General features: G+C 37.3%; 1 protein-coding gene across 3 annotated transcripts in view; it reads left to right on the top strand.

Moving 5' to 3' along the window:
• Positions 1-21,652, top strand: part of Vps8 (VPS8 subunit of CORVET complex) — a 229,142-nt gene that overhangs the window by 60,296 nt on the left and 147,194 nt on the right. For all 3 annotated transcript variants that reach the window (XM_042668229.1, XM_042668220.1, XM_042668236.1), the window contains 5 exons: positions 655-745; positions 1,003-1,049; positions 1,609-1,698; positions 10,961-11,007; positions 19,370-19,592. In XM_042668229.1, coding sequence (XP_042524163.1) covers positions 655-745; positions 1,003-1,049; positions 1,609-1,698; positions 10,961-11,007; positions 19,370-19,592 — 498 coding nt within the window. The remainder of the gene's footprint in view (positions 1-654; positions 746-1,002; positions 1,050-1,608; positions 1,699-10,960; positions 11,008-19,369; positions 19,593-21,652) is intronic.

Below are 21,652 nucleotides of genomic sequence, written 5' to 3'. Positions count from 1 at the left end.
TCCAAGTTCAGGTCCAGAACTCTTAGAGATTTCTTTTAACTGGTGGTGTGTTGCTGGATCCAGCAACTAAATGGATATTGTGCTGAACAACAAGCTGCTTCTGCTACAATGATCTTTGTTGTTTTTCCTTTTCATATTTTGGCTCTGTAAGTCCATATTGGCCTTTATGGTCATACTATTCAGTGCTTTAAGAAAAAAGTATTTTAAAGCTGGGCACGGTGGCTCACGCCTGTAATCCTAGCTACTCAGAAGGCTGAGATCTGAGGATCTCGGTTCAAAACCATCCTGGGCAGGAAGGTAGTCCATGAGACCCTTATCTCCAATTAACCACCAGAAAACTGGAAGTTGCACTATGGCTCAAGTGGTAGAGTGCTCACCCTGAGCTGAAGAGCTGAAGTGTAGCACCCAAGCCAGAGTTCAAGCCCCATGACCGACAAAAAAGTATTTTAGATATGAAATACTGACATCCCTTTATAATATGGCCAGAGGAAGTCCCAACATTGAAATAATGTATCAATGCTATTGAAATAATTTTAGCATGTAAACATCCAATTCTGGGATACATACAATTCTGCTTGTTGCAGGTAGAATAGGAATTGTGACTGGTAGTTGGGTAGATAGAGAAGTTTGGCTTGTCTTATTTGTTCATTTTAGAGAGTGGATCATCTCCTGAAACAAGATTGTCTTACAGAAGCCTTGGCTCTGGCATGGTCTTTTCATGAAGGAAAAGCCAAAGCAGTGGTGGGTAAGTAAATACAGAGTATAGAAATTGATATGTCACTTTTGAAAATTCTTTTATAAAGAAAAGTTATGAGAACAAAGAAGTGCATTGATGTGCTTCTGCTCCAGTGGATGTGAGGTACCCTGTTACCCAAGGTTTGACCCTAAGGTTTATTAGCAGTCTATCTGTTGTTAGCACGGGCAACAAAGAGAAGACGAGAATACCAGGTTCTCTTCTGAAGTTGTGTACTCTTTGTTTCATGATGGATTGTGTCTCTGCAGGGCTATCAGGGGATGCCAGTAAACGAAAGGCTGTTGTTGCTGATCGGGTGAGTATTTTAATGGAGTTTTCACTAGGATCAGTACAGATTTGCTTTCATGTTCGCTAATATCTTTGGGCGTGATTCAAGGAGACAGAATATATATATAAAAAAAAACAGGTCAGATTATAATTACTTGGTATCACTGTGAATACTTTTAAAATTTCCTTCTTACCACTTCTCAATCCTCCTCCCCTTTCAGACTCCTATGAAGATAATAAAATAGTAGTGTAGACAGCAGAAAATCCTGGGGATTCATGAATGGTTTGCTTTTTAGAGAAAGAACTACAGAGATTATTGAAGAATTAACTACTTTGTTTCATTTCCAGAGTTGATGTCTGGAACATAGAGATATTTCAGAAGAAAGAATAGGAAATTAGTACCAGCCTGAGGCTGAAAAAAATTAGGCTAGGATTAAAAATAATTTAGGAAATAAAGCCACTAAAATTTCAAATGGTGATTTTAATATAATATTAAAGCCTGATTTGGCATTATTTAGGAGGGTCACACACTAAGTATTTTAGAAACTTAGAGACATATTTTGATTTCAAAGATGTTTTCTTTGCAGATGGTCGAAATCCTATTCCATTATGCAGATAGAGCTCTGAAAAAGTGCCCAGACCAAGGAAAGATTCAAGTAATGGAGCAGCATTTCCAGGTACACCTTGAACAAATTGGTAATGAGACATTGCTATGGACAGGCTGTGTCCTGGGCTTTCATATAGCTTGAGAATGTGACTTTCATGTCTTGGTTAACATCTTTTAGTATGCAAAGCCTTATTTCAAAGCTTCTGAGACCTCCTGCATGGTTGATTTTGGAGGAAGTAGGTATGTAGTCACAGGCTGCAGAGTTGCTTGGTGCTAAACCATTTAGTGCTTTGTGAAAGGAAAGGATGTATGGCTGAGAGAACACACCTGTGAGTTGACACCTGACAGTGGGTAACACCTTGCTAATGACTAACATTTATGTTAAGTAGGGTAGTTAGCACCTTAGTATGTACTGCTTAGGTTTAAATTTAGTTCTCTCAGAAGCACCTGTGGCTGCAGACTAGCTCAGTTACAAATATATATAATCTATAAAATATGCTAATTACAGATAATTGGAACTTGAAAATGAAAGCCACTTTGAAGATATGCATATTTATTTTCCAAGTTTTCCTGTTGCAGTTATCTACAATTATATTTGCTGCACATCTCTAGTTCTTTCCCATCCATGCCAGGCAAGTACTACACTATACCACTGAACTACATCCTCAGCCCAAGCTACCTTCTCAAATATAAAGGAACAGCAAACTTTCTAAGAAGAGCTGGATGGTAATTTTAGGCTTTGTGAGTCACAAATGAACTCTGACATATAATCTTGTTTGTTTTTCTGTGTGCTTTGTTTTCTTTGTGCTAAGGTTGAGCCCAGTTCTTTGCTCATGCTAAGCACACTTTCTGTACTAAGTTATATACCCAGTCTTCTTTTAAAAGGTAACATCTCAAAAATGTAAAAATTATTCTTAGCCAGGCACTGGTGGCTCACACCTGTAATCCTACAAAGGAGGCTGAGATCTGAGGATCATGGTTCGAAGCCAGCTGGAGCAGTAAAATGCCCGTGAGACTCTTACCTCCAATTAACTACTCAAAAACTTGAAGTGGCACTGTGGCTCAAAGTGATAGAGCACTAGCCTTGAGCAAAAGAGCTGCGGGACAGCCCCCAGGCCCTGAGTTCAAACCCCACAATCGTTAAAAAAGAAAAAAACAATTCTTGGTTGTAAATCATACTGAAACAGATTGTGGGCAGGATTTGACCCTTGCACTGAAGTATGTGTTCCCTGGTTTAATATATTCAAGCCACCAAGCAGTAATGAATAAAATACATATGGTTCTTACAACCTTAAAGTTTAGAATATAGTTACATTTTTTTTATTTAAGAAATGTAAGATTTTGAAGTTCTGTGGAACAAGCACTAATCCTGTTTTTATACCTCAGTTTGAATGCTCTTTAACTCTGGAGCACAAGTATAGAGTAATTAAAAGTTGGATGGTAGCTGGCATTACCCTTTATGGCTTATTAGTGAACAGTAGTTCACTGTAGAACAAACAGGATAAGTTGGTATAATTGCCAAAGGAATGTGAGGATAGTATATTCATAAAGCACCCACAACATAGCTTTTTTATTTCTTTTTAAAAAAATTCATTGTTATTGTAAAGGTGATATACAGAGGGGTTATAGTTACATGTCAGGTAATGAGTACATTTCTTTTGAACACTGTCAGCTCTTCCTTTGTTTTCTGAAAGTTTTTCCCTCTAGACCTTCCTCCCCCACAAGTGGTAGAGTTCATTTTCAACATAGTGTCTAGTGAGTATCACTGCTGCATTTGTTCACCCTTTGTCCCACCATTTCTGTGCTTTCCTCCTTACCAAAACTGATGAACTTACATATAAGACAAAAGGCATAGAAATAAAAAACAAGGACAAAGGAGAAAAATAAACAAACCAAAGACAAAAGGCAAAATAACAAAAAAAAAAAAACCAAACCCCTCATCTCCATTTCTTGGAGTTCATTTCAATAAACCTCATTTTATATGATCATAAGCACATAGCTATGGAGTCTTTGTGATCCTTTCTGTTCAGCCGGGTGCTGGTGGCTCACACCTGTAATCCTAGCTATTCAGGAGGCTGGTTCAAAGCTAGCCTGGGCAGGAAAGTCCATGAGACTCTTATCTCCAATTAACTACCAGAAAACCAGAAGTGCCACCATGGCTCAAGTGTAGAGCACTCACCTTGAGCTGAAGAGCTCAGGGACAGCACCCAGTCCCAGAGGTCAAGCCCCACAACCAAAAAAAAAAAAGCACTAACTTAAAATTAATACTAACCTAGCAAAGCATCTTTCAGGTCGGAATGCTTATCTAGCTGTAACTCTACTTTGTATTTTTTTATGTTTTTTATTGTGAAAATACTGTACAGAGGGCTTATAGTTACATGAGCAAGGTTATGAGTACATTTCTTATCAAGCATTGTTGCCGCTTTCTTTGTTTTTCCCCTACCATTCCTTCCCTCCCACCTTCACAACTATACTCCCCCCACCTCTACTTTGTATTTACTAATCTATTTACTACTGACATATCTATTTCAGTCATGAGGATAATGGAAAAAATAGATAAATGCTTTATTTATTTTTATTTATTTATTTATTTTGATCAGTCATGGGGCCTGAACTCTGGGCCTGGGCGCTGTCCCTCAGCTCTTCAGCTCAAGGCTAGTGCTCTACCACTTGAGCCACAGCGCCACTCCTGGCTTTTTCTGCTTACGTGGTGCTGAGGAATTGAACCCAGGGCCTCACACATGCAAGACAATCACTCTACCACTGAGCCACCTTCTCAGCCCAAGACTTACACTTGATTCAAATAATTGTATGGTATTAGGTTGGGAAGCTCTAGCTGGGAAGATCTAGAGTATAGTAAATTTATTTGCCATAAACTTACCATGAGCCACTACTGTGTTAAAGCTCAGGTAAAGGACTGGCAGTAGTTTCTCTGGACCTCAAAACTATTTTCTGAGTGGTGACAAACAAAGGTATATCCCACAACTGGAATAATGGAAGGTTTAAAAAAGTTTTTTTTTAAAAAAATCCTGGGTTGTTTAATCTGCAGAGAAAGTAACATACCTCATTATATATGATGTATTTCTGCAAAGTGAAGCCTAGTGTGAGGAATTAGAAGACACCAGGCTTGGTTCTGAATGCTTGTAATCCCAGCACCTCAGGAGACTGAGGCAGGAGAATCATGAGTTCAAGGCCAACCTGGTAGCTGTTACTTGGAACATAGGTAACTACCAATCTAGTTAGTTGAAATTCTTAAAACAGTTTTTTTTGTACTTTTTTTATTGTAAAAATGCTGTACAGAGGGGTTACAGTTACATGAGCAGGCAATGAGTTCATGTCCTATTGAGCATTGTTGCTTCCTCCTTTGTTAAAACAAGTTTATACTGAGAACTTTTGTTGGCCAGCAGGTGGCACTCATGCCCTCTGCCTAATTTTTTTATCTCTACCTTTGGTGAGGTAAATTCATCTTTCCTTTCAGTTAAAATATCTAAGACTCTTCAGCAATCATGCCTTCCTCCAAACCTCAGTCAGTATTTTACCCTAACTTTGTTATAGACAGTGACTTGTATTTTGTGATTTTTTTGGCTTTTGTGGATTTAAGAAAAGATTTAACCTTTAAATGTATCTTATTTCTCTAATAGCTAATGGAATAAAACAATTACAATGTCTGCCTCATATACCTTGAGACCCACCTATTCTTGTTTTACCACATCTGCATTTATATATGTCCAAATATTTTCAATCTTTAAAGTCCTTAAGCAGCAAACAAATCCCTTCTTTGTGCCACACCATTCCCATTATCCTTGTGCCTCCTGCTTGCACATAAATAGAGTCAAACACCTCAAAAACATTGTCCTGTTCCCCTCCTGTCACAGCCTCTAACCTCAGTCCTTCTGCCATGTCTGTAAGTTATGCAGTCCTTGGATTCCTCATCTTTCTGGTCCCTACCAGCACACAATACATGAATGACTCCTTGAAACAGTTGCCTTTGGCTTCTCTGCTACCACACTTTCTAGTGTTTCTCTAGGTCTTTGAATTTTATTTTTTTTTCCCCCTCTTAAGGCTGTAGCTCTACCACTTGAGCCACAGTTCCATTCTAACTTTTTGATGGTTAATTAGAGATAAGTCTCATGGACTTATTGGCTTTGCTCATTCTTCTTTTTTTTTTTTTCTTGTCTACTTAACCAGTAAATGTTAGAATTTTTTACAAGGCTTTTATCTCTTATTTTTGTATTAGTCTCTCTTGAGAGCTCTGGGTACCATTTACTTCAAGTTTTACTTGAGGGTATTTAGTAATGCTTTTTCTTGAGCATTCTGAATCAGAGTCTCTGGGATTGGCATCTAACATTTGTAATCAGCCCCCAAATGATTTCTAAGCACATTAAATTGTAAGTTTCATTGCTTTACACTCTCTGCCTAGGCAATAGAAAGAAATGACTATCAATCAATGTCTTTAGCTCAAGTCCTGGGATTTGTTTAGTGTTGCCTATTTATATCTCTGCTTGGATTTTTTTTTTGGGGGGGTAGGGAGTGGGGGAAGAGTGCTGGGTCTTGAACTCAAGGCCTGGGCACTATCCATGTGGGTTTTTTTCCCCTCTTAAGGCTATAGCTCTACCATTTGAGCCACAGTTCCATTCTAACTTTTTGATAGTTAACTAGAGATAAGTCTCATGGACTTTTTTGCTTTGGCTGGCTTTGGACTGTGGTCCTCAGATCTCTAGGATTACAGGCATGAGCCACTGGTACCCAGCTAGGAGTACCATTTCTTTTTGGGTAGCATCACCCCTTCCCTCACTAAGTGAGTAATTCTTATCTTTCAGTAGGTTCTGTCCATTATCCCTTCTGACAGTTTCTTTAGTCTGTAACATGCTTTCTGTTCTACCACTAACTTAGACTCTGTGACCGTCAGCTCTCTTAAGTATATGGCAGTAGCCCCTTTATTGGGCTCCCTGAACCTATTCTTACTGTCCTTTATTCTATTTTCCACTCACAGTAACCAGAAAGAAATGCATATCAAGTGTCGATATGATGCTCCCTGCTGTTAAATTATTTTAAGGACTTCCCTTTGTTCCTTGAGTAAAACTAAATTCTCTAACACTTTCTAAGGCCTTGCACATTATATCCTTACATAACTGCCTTTAATTCTCTGTATTCCTACTATTCAGGAGTTTGCAGACTCTTGATATGTCCTCTTGCTCTTAACTCAAAGCCTTTATCCATTGTGTTCTTACTTCATAAAATATTCCTCATGTATGTGTGCATATATGCTTTTATATGTTTTTGAACTAAAGACCTTGTGCTTGCTAAGTGGGCACTCTATGCCTTGAGCTACACTTCCAACCGTTTTTACTTTATCTTATTTTTTTCTAGTTAGGCTCTCATGTTTATGCCTGGATCATGATTCTCCCAAGCTTTACCTCCTGAATAGCTAGGATTATAGGAATGAGTGATGATGTCTGACTCTTCATTTCCTTTTAGTTTTAACTAGCTCCTATTTATTTTCAGGTCTCAGCTTACCTCACTCCCAGATTCAGTAAGATCCTTTTCTGCACCAAAATTGCTCATTCAGTTGTAGTCTAGGGATCTGTATAAATTCAGAAACCATGTCTGATTTTTAAAATTTTTGTTACTGCTGTCATCTCAACATCTAGCTTAGTGTTCTTGATAAATATTTGTTGGGGGGAGTGTACAGTACACAAGCTTGTGTTGTGTACAGTTTTTACCTTGAAAGTATGTTTTAACCTAACTTGATCAGGTTTGAGCTGAGAGCAGATATAGAGGTTCTATCTGCAACACATATGCTAATAACCCTGGCTGGTATTGTGTGCTGTATACCTGATGGCTGTCTTATTTAAATTCTTATTCCTGAGGACAGTTATCATTACCCTTACCTTACAGATGAGTAAATACATACGCAGAGAGGTTGAACAACTTGCTCAATAGAACTTGCTCCACAGAATTAGTGAAGGTGTGGCTCAAGTGGTAAAGCACCAGCCTTGAGTAAAAAAGCTAAGGCACAGTTCCCCAGTATTGGACTAAAACAAAACCTTTTTTGAAAAATAATTATCACCGAACTGATAGAGACCAAGAAGGCACTCAAGTTGTCTGGATTAGGAACCTTAACCCCACACTGCACTATGTTTCATCTAAAATTTTCTTCAGTAATCTCAGACCAATGTACTCTCATGTAGATTACTTTGAAACAGAATGTACTAAGTAATTTATATTGGAAGATAATAAAGTATATTAATTTTAGCATAACCATGGTGAATGTACTTGCATAAATTCATTAATGTGATTTGCTAACTGTTCTGAAACTCAGAAGCTGGTCAATTAATAATGGAAACAGTATTTGAGAAATTTTAATAATATGAGACATCTTAACCCAAGACAAACTGAATGTCTAAGGTTCCTAGTTAATGGTTCTGTACTACAACTCAAGTTTTTCAACTTTAAAGCGATAGTAACTGCCTCTCAAGTCTGTTATAAGAATTAAATAAGACAGTTGTTTAAGTATTAACCATGGTATTGGGCATATATGTTGCAAATGCTAATCAAGCTAAAAGGTTTTTTTTGAAAGAATATAATCTCCTAAGACCTAATTAAGCTTTATATGAGTTGTTAGCCAACTCTCTTTGGCACTTCACTTGACATTTCCATGAGAATGATATTGTTGCAGCTGGCTGAAGGTGCCTTTGCATTAGGAGGTCATGCCAGAGTGGACAGTAACTAAAGCCAAACGCAGAGCGAGGTCATGGAGCTTTCTTGCCCTCTCCCATGCTTTCCTTGCCCTTGTCTGGCACACCCCTAACCCCAATTCTAGGAGTCATGTCTTTCCTAGAGAGGTATTTTCTTGTACCTGAAAAAAGAGAGAAATGCATGTACACATACAGAGAAATGTCTGTGTCTCTAGCTGCTCAGGACCACTAGCTGCTTATCTCTGACAGCCCATGGAGATCCACATGTCATTTACATACACATATGGTTTTCAGTTAAAATTTTGAACCATGTTCAAAGAATCAGGCTTTTATTACCTGAATGACTGAATGAATATAAATCAAGAGAATTAATGTCATTTACTTCCAAAAGGAATGGACTCCATATTGATTATCTCACTTCGTTTCAGATCCTTCTGTGAAACAGGGAAGGCCAGAGATTCTGTCTTCACTTTGCAGATGTTAAGATAATCACAGTTGCAGGAAAGTGGTTTATTAGGCCACTCACAATAACAGACTTAATTTGTTTTCGTAATCGAAAATCTATATTGCTATCTTTAATCTTAGATATGTACAAATATCTATCAAGATAAATGATCAACTTTGGTCAGTTAAGGGCTGTGTATTAAAGAAGAGATTAAAAATATATTTGGTCTTTTTTTTAAGTTTGGAGATCAAAAATTGAGCCCTTCTTTTTTTTTTTTTTGTTATTCTGGCCCAAATCATGTTTTGGTTGCCAAACCATTTTTTTCCCCTCCAGGAAAGGTTGAAGAAAATATTCTGTGAGGTAAAGTATCATCAAATTGTTGGTCTCTAACTTTTTTATTGAAAAATACTTGGGCTTTCATTAAGGATCTTAGAAATATTGCTCTATTGTCTTGTGAAAGAAAATGTCTTTATAGAGAACTCAGAATTTCTCTCAAATGACAGTTTTTTTTCTGGCTGTTTCTTTCATCATTTGCACCATTTGCATTATTATTATTATTACTCCTTTTAAGACACACTTTTACTGGGGTCAGCCTGGCACTATGATCCTCCTATTTCCACTTCCTGAGTAGCTGTGACCATAGATGTGTGCCACCATGCCCAACTTATTCACTAGCTTTTCCCCCTCAGGCTGACCTCAATCAGTGATCCTCTTGATATCTGCTTTCTGTGTAGCTGGGAATACAGTGTACATCACTGTCCTGGTTCTTAATTTTTTTTTTTTAATTCAGGGAGCCTGGTTTTAGGTCCTTGGCTTCATTTCCCTGTGTTGCAGGACTCTCAGGCCTCAGCTTCTTCAGCATTAAAACAGTAAGGAGAACTGGGAGAGAATGAGGGAGGAAAAGACACCGTACAAAAGGAGATGTTCTTATGACCTGACTCATATAATTGTAATCCTTCTGCGCATCACCTCTATAATAACAATAAAGTAATTAAAAAATAAAAAATGAAACCCAAGCTTTTCTGTGACCAACAAACCTCTAGGATAGTCTTGAGAGTTTACTTGTATATCTGTAAGGATGTTTCTTAGAACCCCCTGGCATTTCTAGAGAGGTCTTCCTCCCATACCATTATCTATCCTTTAATATGCTGAGCTCAAGATTTGACTAACCTTTTTCAAACCTGTGACTTCTAGTTCTTGTGTTTGAAGAGTAGACATACGATTACAGATCTACTCACTAGGAATATTGAATATTGATGATAAAGAGGATGGTGTCAGGGATAGTTCTGTATTTCTTTAAGGACTGCATCTCATCTTCAGAGTCTTCTCTATCTAGTAAGAAGGGTCCCCTGGCTTCTACCTTTCTGTCCAGCAGGAATTGACGTGAAGTACATGTTTTCCCATAGTTCCCTCTCTTCCAATATCCCCTAGGATTTTAAAAAGGAAACCAATTTCCTGTCACCAGCAGAAAGCTTATCAGTTCTATTGAAATCTGATGCTTGGTTCCTTGACAGTTTCCAGTCATAATAAGCTATTGTTCCTACCTCAAACTATTTCCTTTAAAAATAAAGGCCAAAATTATGGGTTGCTACTTGCTTTCTGTGAGTCCATACATGATGAATTTAAAGCCATCAAAATATTATGAAACTGAGAAGTTAAATCAGCCTTAAAATTGCTGGTGTGAATGGTTGTAACAGTATATAGCAAGTTAGTCACCAAGCCACTGACAGGACTAGTTCTAGTCTCAGGGTACTTTCTTCTCTGCAAGTTTTCTTTACAAAATTGTGAGATACCTACTGTTTATTTTAATGTTATTATAAGCCTATAAACTTATAAACATAATATTTTATTCAAATAGCAAAATTTAATGAGCTATTTCCCCATGTTGCTTATTGGATCTCATTCCATTCTTTTCTCCTTCTCTACTTCCCTTCCTTCTCCTGGTCCTTCTGTAACAAGGCTGCAGCAAACACCTTAATTTATTAACATTTTTGTATTTAGAAGAAGTTTCCAGAAGTAAAATGACTGAACCAGAGCATTTTTATTTAAGATTATTGGTACATCATTCCAGATTGCTTACCAAAAGCACAGTCCACTGTGTCATCCCAACAGTGGAACAGCCTCTTCTATTGCTGTGGGTGAGGCTATGACCAGGATGTGGCTTATGGTGTCTTGTGGTTTCTCTGCAGGATACAGTGCCTGTCATCGTGGATTACTGCCTGCTGCTGCAGCGAAAGTGAGTATGCCTGGCCTGTCACCTTCAGTCGCTATAGACTCTGCTAGTAGGGTGGTTGCGCAGAATTTTCTGCCGTGAATTCTATAAATTCTACTGCCTAAATTAAAAAAAAAAACTACAAATTCATAGATATTTGATTCTTTAACAGCGTTCAATCTAATAAAATTAACTTTTCCTAAACTGATGCTTATGAGTATATATGTGTTCTTGTGAGCCACAATAATGGATGCAAAGAATGTAACAAAAGACTAATACTATTTAGAGATCTTGGAAGCAAAAAGTGTATGATTTGTGTGCATGTGTATGTATATGCATATGCATTCTTTTTAGTACATGTATTCTTTTATGAACCATCCCCAAAACACATTATTTCAGATATCTTTAGTACCCCCAAAAGCTAGGTTCATTTTGCTTATGTAGTAGTAGTTTTTTTAGTGTTTTGTTTAAAAGAAATTAGTTTAAGTGAACTATTTATTAGGCTTTGTTGGTTTAAATAGTAACTAATCAACATGTTAATTCAATTTTTCGTACTCATATAATAGTAGGAGGTATGTTCTAAGGCCTGTCAGATTAATATATATAATTTTATGTAGCAACCTACCTAGGTTTTATAACAATGAGGTCAGTCTCATTATTCCCCATTTTATAGAGCATGTTCCAAAGGCAGAAACTGATTTAACAACTTGCCCAGATTCCTAGTACAGCTGTTGGGGCAGAGGTTGGGGGTCAGACACAGGGGTCCAGCTCCTGTATTCTTAAACTAGACCACTAGCACATACCACTCCATAGAGAAGCTGTGATAGAATTTAGTGCAAACAGCTCTAGAAACCTGCACAACACTGACTGGACTCTAGAACTTATTTACATATAGCAGCTGGTTCCTAAGAGGTTGCCTTGTACTTTTTCTTTTTCTTTTTTTTTTTTTGCCAGTTGTGGGGCCTGAACTCTGGGCCAGGGGACTGTCCCTCAGCTCTTCAGCTCTCCTCTCCTTCTCTCCCCCTCGCCTGCCAGTGCCTTCCCCTATTCCTACTTTTTAGGTTCCAGAAAAGGAAGAAGGGGTAGGTAGTGAAACTAAGCATTGGGCCAAAGTTTCCTTATTTGTTGTAGATTTGAGTTCTTATACCTGATTGTTCTTTCCATTTTGGTTTTTCTTTCTTTCTTTTTTTAATCAGAAATTGAGATCCTACATATGGGTCTGAGTTTAGAAAGGATAGAGCCAACCATTTGATCACTTTGATTCTTTGTTTCTAGTGCCATCTGTCAGTTTTCTCTATTCCAAATATGCAATGATTAAAAATTTATTAGATTTAACAATGGAATAGTTCAGTATAATCAGTCTTAAATGGAATTTTTTTCTTAGAGTTGCCATAGATCATAAAGATAAAAGTGATCAATTCCCTGGGTTTAATTGAACCAGAGGGTTCTTTTATATAGCATCATTCTATAATGACAGCTTTCTTAAAGTGAATACTCTCTATACTGTCTTCTATGACTTAGTTCTGTTTATATCTAGTGCTATTCTCATATTAGCAAAGCATTTGTGACATTAACATTGCCTTAAGAAATGCTCAGGGGCTGGGAAGGTGGCTCAGTGGTAGAGTGCTTGCCTTGCATGCCTGAGGCCCTGAGTTCAATTCCTCAGCACCACATAAGCAAAAAGAAAAAAGCCGGAAGTGGCGCTGTGGCTCAAGTGGTAGAGCGCTAGCCTTGAGCTGAAGAGCTGAGGGACAGTGCCCAGGTCTAGAGTTCAGGCCCCACGACCGGACCCAAAAAAGAAATGCTCAGAATATGCCCAGTGCAAGTCTTTTTTTTCCCCCTCCAGCTGGTCGTTGGGCTTATCTTGGCCTGGCCACAGTGCCACCTCCCATTTTCTGGTTGTTTATTGGAGATAAGAGTCTCACAGATTTTCCTGCCTGGGCTGGCTTTGAACCGTGATGCTCAGATCTCAGCCTCCTGAGTAGTTAAGATTACAGGTGTGAGCCATCAGCGCCCAGCCCCAGTACAAATCTTATAAAACCTACTCCAGTACTCCTCCAGATTCAGGTAACCTCTTTGGGGCTTACCACTCTGACATAGTTGTGACCCTCCCACATGGAAGATATTCTGACAATGTATTCTAGTAGAATACATTGTTTTTATTGTCCATCCTTTTCTTTTTATCTAGGAGGCCTTTGGTAGCCTGAGAAATATGGTTCCAAGAAGCCTGCCACTGACCACCTTCCTCAAGGCTTAGGATACGTAGACATCAGTACTGTTGTGGGCTTGTGCCATTCATTTGTCCTATCACACCACCTTTCAACAATCTCAGTTTCAGTGTATTACTGCAGTTAAGCACATTCACTTTTACTTTGCTTTGAGTCACCATTTGCTTTTAGGAAGACAGATTTTCACAAAATTAAAAACAGGGAAGCAGCAGATCACACAGTGATTTAAACACAACCAGTGATAACTTAAGCCTGACAGAGCTTCTCTCCCTCAGTTGAGCTGGTACTGTATATGCAGGAATTTAAATGTTCTTTCAGTTTTTAAAAATGGCCTTACTTTTTTACCATACTTGGTCAAAACCGTAGGTAATAAATGCATGAAAAAGTGTTTCTTTTTAAAATAAATTTTTTTTACTGTTATTATAAAGGTAATGAGCAGAGAGGTTACAGTTACATAAGTCAGGTAATGAGTACATTTCATTTTGGACAATGTCACTCCTTCCTTCACTGTCTCCCAGTTCTTTCCTTCTGTGTACACCCGCAAGTTATATATAGTCATTTCAGGATAGTGTCTAGTGAGTATGAAAAATGTTTCTTGAATGGGTCAATTATATCCATAGTCCATGCTTCAAAATTAATCTTAACTCAATACTACCCTTCTTATACTTGTCTCATAATATAATTCATAAAACCCCATTCCCAGACAGAACGTTAACTGAACTAATATATATTTTTATTCAATTATGCAAATAACTTTTATGATGCAAAGTTCTTTTTACAGTAGTAGGGACCATGCTTGCTTTTCTCTTGCAGGTGATACTAATCAGTTTCTTGTGAACTGGTGGTTTTTTTTTGTTTGTTTGTTTGTTTGTTTTTAATTAAAATTTGGCTTTTAGCAGGCACTGGTGGCTCACACCTATAATCCTTGCTACTCAGAAGGCTGAGATGTGAGGATCACAAAGCACCCCGGGCAGGAAAGCCTGTGAGACTATTTCCTATAAACCACTCAGAAAACTGGAAGTGGCGCTGTTGCTCAAGTGGTAGAGCGCTGTTGCTCAAGTGGTAGAGCTCAAGTGGTAGAGCGCTAGCCTTGAGCTGAAGAGCTGAGGGACAGCACCTAGGCCCAGAGTTCAAGCCCTACAACTAACAACAACAACACAATTCGTTTGTGAATTAAAGTCAGAAATGATAGGATTTGAAGATTAATACTTTAGGTTTCTGATGTAACAATTTCTTTTTTATTATTGTGAAAATACTGTACAAAGGGGTTACAATTACATGGGCAAGATAACAATTTCATTTCAATTAATTGTTTATGTTTCTTCAGTTTTAGACAAAAATATAAAATAGCTCAGCTTTTTGTAGGATTCTTGATGACTAATGATATATATGTGTGTATACTTACATACTATATATATGCAAACATATATTTATGAAATACTATAATATACTATATATGTACATATTTATGTAAAATATAATAGCCATATTGTCAGTTTTATTTTGAAAGAAAAGTCTAAAGTGTATATTTTTTAATTGTTTGAGCATTGTTTAAAAATAGGTGCTATGTTACCATATTTGAATTTAACCCCAGTAAAGCAGTTAGAGAGTAAAAGAAAACAGAGGTTTCCTGTAAGGGATGCTAGCCACTTTGTGTTCATGGCACTGGAAGCAATGTCCAGAGCAGATATAAAGCAGCATCCAAATGACTTTGTGTTCATGGCGTTGGAAGCAATGTCCAGAGCAGATATAAAGCAGCATCCAAATGACTGTAGCTCTGAAATGTTTTGGGTAAATCCACAGTGAACCTGAAGTGGGCTTTTATACACAGATTGTTCTGTTGTGTTGTTCAATGTCAGTCTTACTGTTTGAGAAACAGTTCTTGATTATGAAGTATAATTGAGGAGCTGGATATTTTGAATAATCATTTTCTTAACAATTATATATAAAAATTTAAATATAAAAGGGAAAGAAGTATACATGCCATTTTGTTTTATTTTATAACTTAGATTGTTATATTAGTATAGAAAATAGCAGTTTGGCCATAATTTCTTAAAATCTATTTGAACTTTGCCTTTATTTTTATAAGTGATCAGCTTCACACAACTTGGAATTGTTTCACTTACATTCACTTATATTCTGCCTGCATATTTAGTATAGATTGGCTATATTCTTACTGATGATGCCCATATTCTCAGCCTTTGAATTTGTAATCTCAAAAGTAAAGCAGTGCTTCACATAAAAAAACAAAAATAGGTGGCTGGGAAGGTGGCTCAGTGGTAGAGCGCTTGCCTTGCATGTATGAGGCCCTGGGTTCAATTCCTCAGCACCACATAAGCAAAGAGAAAAAAGCCAGAAGTGGCGCTGTGGCTCAAGTGGTAGAGCGCTAACCTTGAGCTGAAGAGCTGAGGGACAGCGCCCAGGCCCAGAGTTTAGGCCCCACAACTGGACTTCTCCCCCCCCCCCCCAAAAAAAATATATATATATACAAGCTGGGTGACAATGGCTTATGCCGGTAATCTTAGCTACTCAGGAGGCTAAGATCTGAGGATCATGGTTCAAAGCCAGCCTGGGCAGGAAAGTCCATGAGACTCTTATCTCTAATTAACCACCAGAAACTGGAAGTGGCACTGTAGCTCAAGTGGTAGAGTGCTCGCCTTAACTGAAGAGCATAGAGACAGTGCCCAGGCCCACAGTTTAAGCCCCACGACCAACCAAAAAAAAAAAGTACAAAGTTGATAATGTCCAAAGTGAATTTAACCATTTTTTTCTGTATTTAAGTTAAAGTATCTTTATTATGAATATTCATGAGTATGGTTTGTAGAAAGATGTCTTGGCTGACCCTCTATTGATCATGATGGCTTCTCTGGTCTACTGGCTAAAGGATGCTGAGCTCAAAATGGCAAATGACAGTTATTCCCTTCTAGGAAACAAGTGGAGAATAGTACCTAAATACAGAGAGAAACATGAGAGCTAAAAATTACTTTGTGTACTTTTCTCTCACATTCTTCTCTTTTGAAAATATTTTTTCAAATGATGAGCCCATGTTGTAGAATTTTGTTTCATATTTATATAAGTAGGAGTTGCTGACTGACTTCTTGATTTATAAAAAAGTTTTTCTAACTGTAGCTTAGACTGGCTAAGAAATATGTAGTCTTGCCATTCATCTTTCTACCTTGTCTGTCAACTTTTATGCTCTGTTTAGCTTTCTTTAATTCTTTTCCCCAAGGATTTTTTTTTTTTTTTGGTTCTGAGCTCAAATCTCTAATTATCTTTGTTAGCGTGTTTCTGTGAATTTATTGCAGTCATTTTGTTGTCCTTTACTCTTTCCTTCTTGCAGTCAGACTTCATTAATCTCAGATTCTTTGGCTTAGCTAGTAATTGGTACTCACAAAAATGTGATGGACTATTGATTAAAATCAAATGAACAAAAAAATCTTCTGATAAATGTGAAGTGGAGGGGAAAATGACAGGAAAATTACACTTGTGCATTTAAGGAAGAAAGAAAGTGGGTATAGATTTTGCCCCAGGTTGTCACAAATGCTGTTTATAGAAAGTACAGGGGGCTCTGGAGTCTCGTGTCATTGGAGCTGCACAGTTCCCTTCCAGGACTGAGTTGAGGCAGAGCCCTGTCTATTCCTTTTAAGAACTTGCTTGACCTTTCTGTGAAACTCCTCATGAAAGAGGATACCTGTGGTTTGTGTGAACCACCTCTATTTTCCACATGGAAAATGACATGACATACATACAAAGGAATTACATGTGAAGACAAAATAATTTATAGTTGTAACAGACAAATTGAATTAGTTTTACATTATAAACAAATAGAATGATACAAAGCAATATAATTTATAAGGGTAAATGGAAAATATTCAATCTTGCCAGTTGATGCAGAATTAAAAATGATGATGTTGCTTAATTTGTGCTTAGGGAAAAATCTCATAATTTTCTTGTGAAAGAGGGCCGGTGGCCTATAAATGGTAATGTGATATGTTTTGAAAATAATTTAGTGAGACACACCTGAAGTACACTAAATCTTTCATGTTTCCTTTCTCCTTTCCCCTTCCTCCCTTCTTCCCTCATTTTTTTTTTCAGTGCTGGGGATTAAACTCAAAGCCTCATGCTTACTAGGCAAGCCCTGTAACACTGAGCTATATACCCATAGCTCATATCTTTTCACTTAAGTTACATTTCTAAAAATCCAGTGGCAAAGTAATTAAGACCCCTATGTGAGAAAAGCTGTCAATGTAGATATTTATTGTGGCATCACTTGAAATGAAAGAAATAAGTGACACATGCAGCATTACAGGAATAGCTAAGCTAGCTCTGATGTTTTTGCGTATTGAAGCTTCAAGAGAGACAAAAATGATTGTGTTAAAGAAGAAATACTTGCAGAGAAAGGGGTAATATCAATGAGAATAGCCAAGATGGAAAACAGTATAGAGAGTCCTTAAAAAACAAATAACCCAACTAAAAAAAGCACCTAGACATAGACCTACCATATGATCCAGAATTCCCACTCCTGGACATAAGTCCAAAGGGAAGGAAGCCTATGTGTGGAAGACATCCCGCAGCCCTTGTTTATTACTGCACTATTCACAACAGCCAATGTAAGCAATCACTGAGGGTCCACCAGTGGATGAATGGGTAAAACAAATGTATATGCTCAATGAAATTCTTTCCTTTGGGACAAACTAAGTCCGGCTCAGCATAATGAGCGATACATTTTTTAAAAATCTGTTTATGAAAGCTACAGAGCTGATACCATAAAAATAGAAAGTAGAATAGTGGTTATCAGAGGTTGGAAAGAAGGTAGATGGGAGCTGGTGGAGAAAGGATGATTACAGGGTAGAAGCAGAGCTGGGTTTATTGGTGTACACCTGTAATCCCAGCACTCAAGAAGTTGAATCAAGAATATCAAGAGTGCAAGGCCACTCTGGGCTTACATGGAATACTTGGGTGCATTAAGATAGGTACAGTAATTTCTATCATTCTGTAACATAGTAGAAAAGCTTTGGTTGATGACAGTTGCACATTTTGAAATAGTTGAAGGATTTTGAATATTCCTAATGTGAAGTAATGACAAGGGTGTATGGTATAGAAGTGCCTGTTTCCATGTGCGACTATTATACATTGTATGCAAGCATTGAAGCATCACTCCATATTCTGTAAATATTATGTGTCATTTAGAAGTAAAAATGATTATAAATTCAGTAAACCAAACAAAATTTCAGAGTTGATATTAAAAGTAACAATTAGAATAATGCTTATCATATGATGTTGCATGTAAACAGAGTTCAGAATAGTATCCTAAGTATAACTAAACTGTGGACTTCTTACCGAAGAAATATGAAAGAAAATATAGTTGTTGAGAGTAATTTTAATTTTTTTCTGCAATAAAATTGTCTCTGGTATGTATTTTAATTATTAAATTTCATTTTCTTTACTCATCAATAATCATTGTCTAATTCCTTTGGGAAACAAAGGATTAGAATTAGATAAAAACTTATTGGCTCAGCAGATCACCTATGAAATCTTCAGTACTAAGAAGGAAGAAAAGATAAATAGGAATAATCCTTTTAACTTTTCCTGTTTCATCATGTCTATTTTTACTTGTTCCCATGCTAGTGTTATTACCTTTAAGAAGCTGTGTACCACAATAAACTTGTGCATGGGATTTAGGCCTGAATTTTAACTCTGAATTTTAACTCTGTTATGTTTGCTGTGTGCCTTTCAGCAAACAATCTAACTATTCAACTTCTCTTACTTTTGTTTTGTTTATTTTGAGACAAAGTCTCACTAGATAGTCTAGGCTTACCTCCAAATAATAATCCTCTTGCCTTAGCCTCCTAAGTGGTAGGATTACAGACTTTTGCCATTATCACTCACAACATCTTGTAAAAGAAGTATTAGGAAGATTGAGTATATTTGAATGTATGTATATGTATGTATGTATCTATCTATCTATCTATCTATATATATGTATACAGGTATGGATATATGGATGGTTTTGTAATTCAAAGTTCTATGCAAATATTGTTGCTGCTTTTTAATAAATTAATGACTAATTTGAAGTAGGGGAAAGATGGGATAGACTTAGCAGACCAACTTTAACCTATATCTGAAATGTTGCTAAAATTATTTTCTTTTTGTTACAGGGATCTTTTATTTAGCCAAATGTATGACAAATTAAGTGAGAATTCAGTGGCCAAAGGAGTGTTTTTGGAGTGCCTTGAACCATATATTTTAAGTGATAAATTGGTGGGGATCACACCCCAGGTCATGAAAGACTTAATTGTTCATTTCCAAGATAAAAAGTTAATGGAAAATGTGGAAGCCCTCATTGTACATATGGATATCACCAGCCTAGACATTCAGCAGGTGAGTGTATGGATAGTTTGCTAGCTTACAGAATAAACATTATTCTTTTATTGGTTATATTTACCTGACTGATAAGGACTCTGTCTGCCTTCTGCAAAGTGATTTTTACTTGTTGAATGCTTTTAGAAAAATATCTTACAAATTTGTATTTGTCAAAGTATTTCTTAGGACTGTGTATGTGAAAGCTAGATAGTTAATGCCTGCAAGCCAGGGATTAAGTCTTCTATTTCTTTAAAATTCTCAGCAGCTTATGACATAGAGTTTGCTTTTATTAGTTGTTTAAGAAATGCTTCTTAAGGTGGGCACTAGTGGCTCATGCCTGTAATCCTTGTTTCTCAGGAGGTTGAGACCTGAAGATCACAGTTTAAAGCCAGCCCAGGCAGGAAAGTGCATGAGCCTTACTTCTAAATAACCAGCAGAAAGCTGGAAGTGGAGCAAGCAGTGGTGCAAGTATTAGAGCACCAACCTTGAGTAAAAAAGCGCAAGGACAGTTCCCAGAGCCTGAGGTGTTAAGCCCTAGGACTAGCACCAAAAAAATAAAAATAAAAAAGGCTTCTTGATTGATTCTTCATCAGTTTGTTCTTCATCAGCTTCCACCCAGCAGCCCAGTTTCAATTATAGATAATCTTCACATGAACAGTAGAGTATATTTGTTCGTATTCTTTTTCTTTTTCTTTTTGTGCTGGGGATTAAACCGATGGGCTTGTGCATGATAGGCAAATTCTGTACCACAAGTTACATTACAGCCAAATAATAGAGTAATTTTACCTTTAAGAGAATGATGCCAGGTCAGGCACCGATGGCTCATACCTGTAATCCTAGCTACTAAGGAGGCTGAGATCTGAGGAGCATGGTTCAAAGCCAGGCAGGCAGGAAAGTCCGCGAGACTCCTATCTCCAGTAAACCATCAGAAAACCAGAAGTGGCATTGTGGCTCAAGTGGTAGATCACTAGCCCTGAGCTCAAGTTCAACCCCCATGACTGACCAAAAAAAAGAGAGAGAGAGAGAGAGAGAGAGAGAGACAATGATGCTATTTTACCTAGAGCTAGTATATAAAGCTTTCAAATGCTTGAAGATGATAGAAGGGGCAAATTACAGAATTTCTTAGCCCAGGCAGCCTGGCTGTTGTTTGAAAATATGCCTCTGGTATATTTCAAGTTCCCACAACAATTTTTCAGTCCCTTGTTGAGAGTCATTATCTATTCTGCTTAAGATACTATGCAATGTAATTCTTTAATTCCACATTAGCTCTAATAATGAATGTCTTCCCACAGAAGTGCTAAGCCCTCTTGAACTAAAATATGTGTGACTAACAAAGGTTTTAGAAAGATCAAAAGCTTTTTAAAGTATAAAAATTACATGAAAATGAAAGATCTGAAAACATGGTGTTGGTCTTTCTGGAAGTTCTTTCTGGAGTGGGTGTGAGTGTACAAAGTAAAGCCAGATCTTTTTTATGCATGTCCTTCTGTTATCTGGATAGTCTGGTCTTCAGTCTAGTAACAATCCAGTGATCTGAGACCACATTATCAACCTAACTCACATGTAGAATTTTTTTCCCCAGTCTTTGGGCCTTGAACTCTGGGCCTGGGCATTATTCTTGAACTTTTGCTCAAGGCTAGCGCTCTAGCACTTGAGCCAAAGTGCCAGTTCAGCCTTTTCTGAGTAGTTTATTGGAGATAAGAGTCTCATGGAGTTTTCTGCCCTGACTGGCTTTGAACTGTGATCCTAGCTTCCTGAGTAGCTAGGATTATAGGTGTAAGCCACCAGTGCCCAGCTGAGGAGACATTTTTATTCCCAACATTTTCATCTTTTCCCCAGTTTCATGTAAATACAGTTTGATCTTTTTCATGGTAAAACAGCAATAAGAAGAAACATCATCTCTCCATATCAAGCTTTCTTTCACTCCTTCTTGTCTTTCAGAGGTTATGGACCTCTGAAAACATTGTATGGCTTGCTATTTATATACTCTTTACATTCTAATAACTTTTGATCGCTTTGTTAAAAGTCATTAGTGACTTTTCTTCACCATGTTGAATATTTTTCAGTTGTATTTTACGTGG

This window comes from Dipodomys spectabilis, unplaced genomic scaffold (genome assembly GCF_019054845.1).
Source record: "Dipodomys spectabilis isolate Male_0828 unplaced genomic scaffold, ASM1905484v1 ptg000017l, whole genome shotgun sequence".
In the NCBI taxonomy this organism is placed as follows: Eukaryota; Metazoa; Chordata; class Mammalia; order Rodentia; family Heteromyidae; genus Dipodomys; species Dipodomys spectabilis.
Note: the sequence above shows the minus strand (reverse complement) of the source record. Positions and strands in the feature narration are given on the sequence as shown.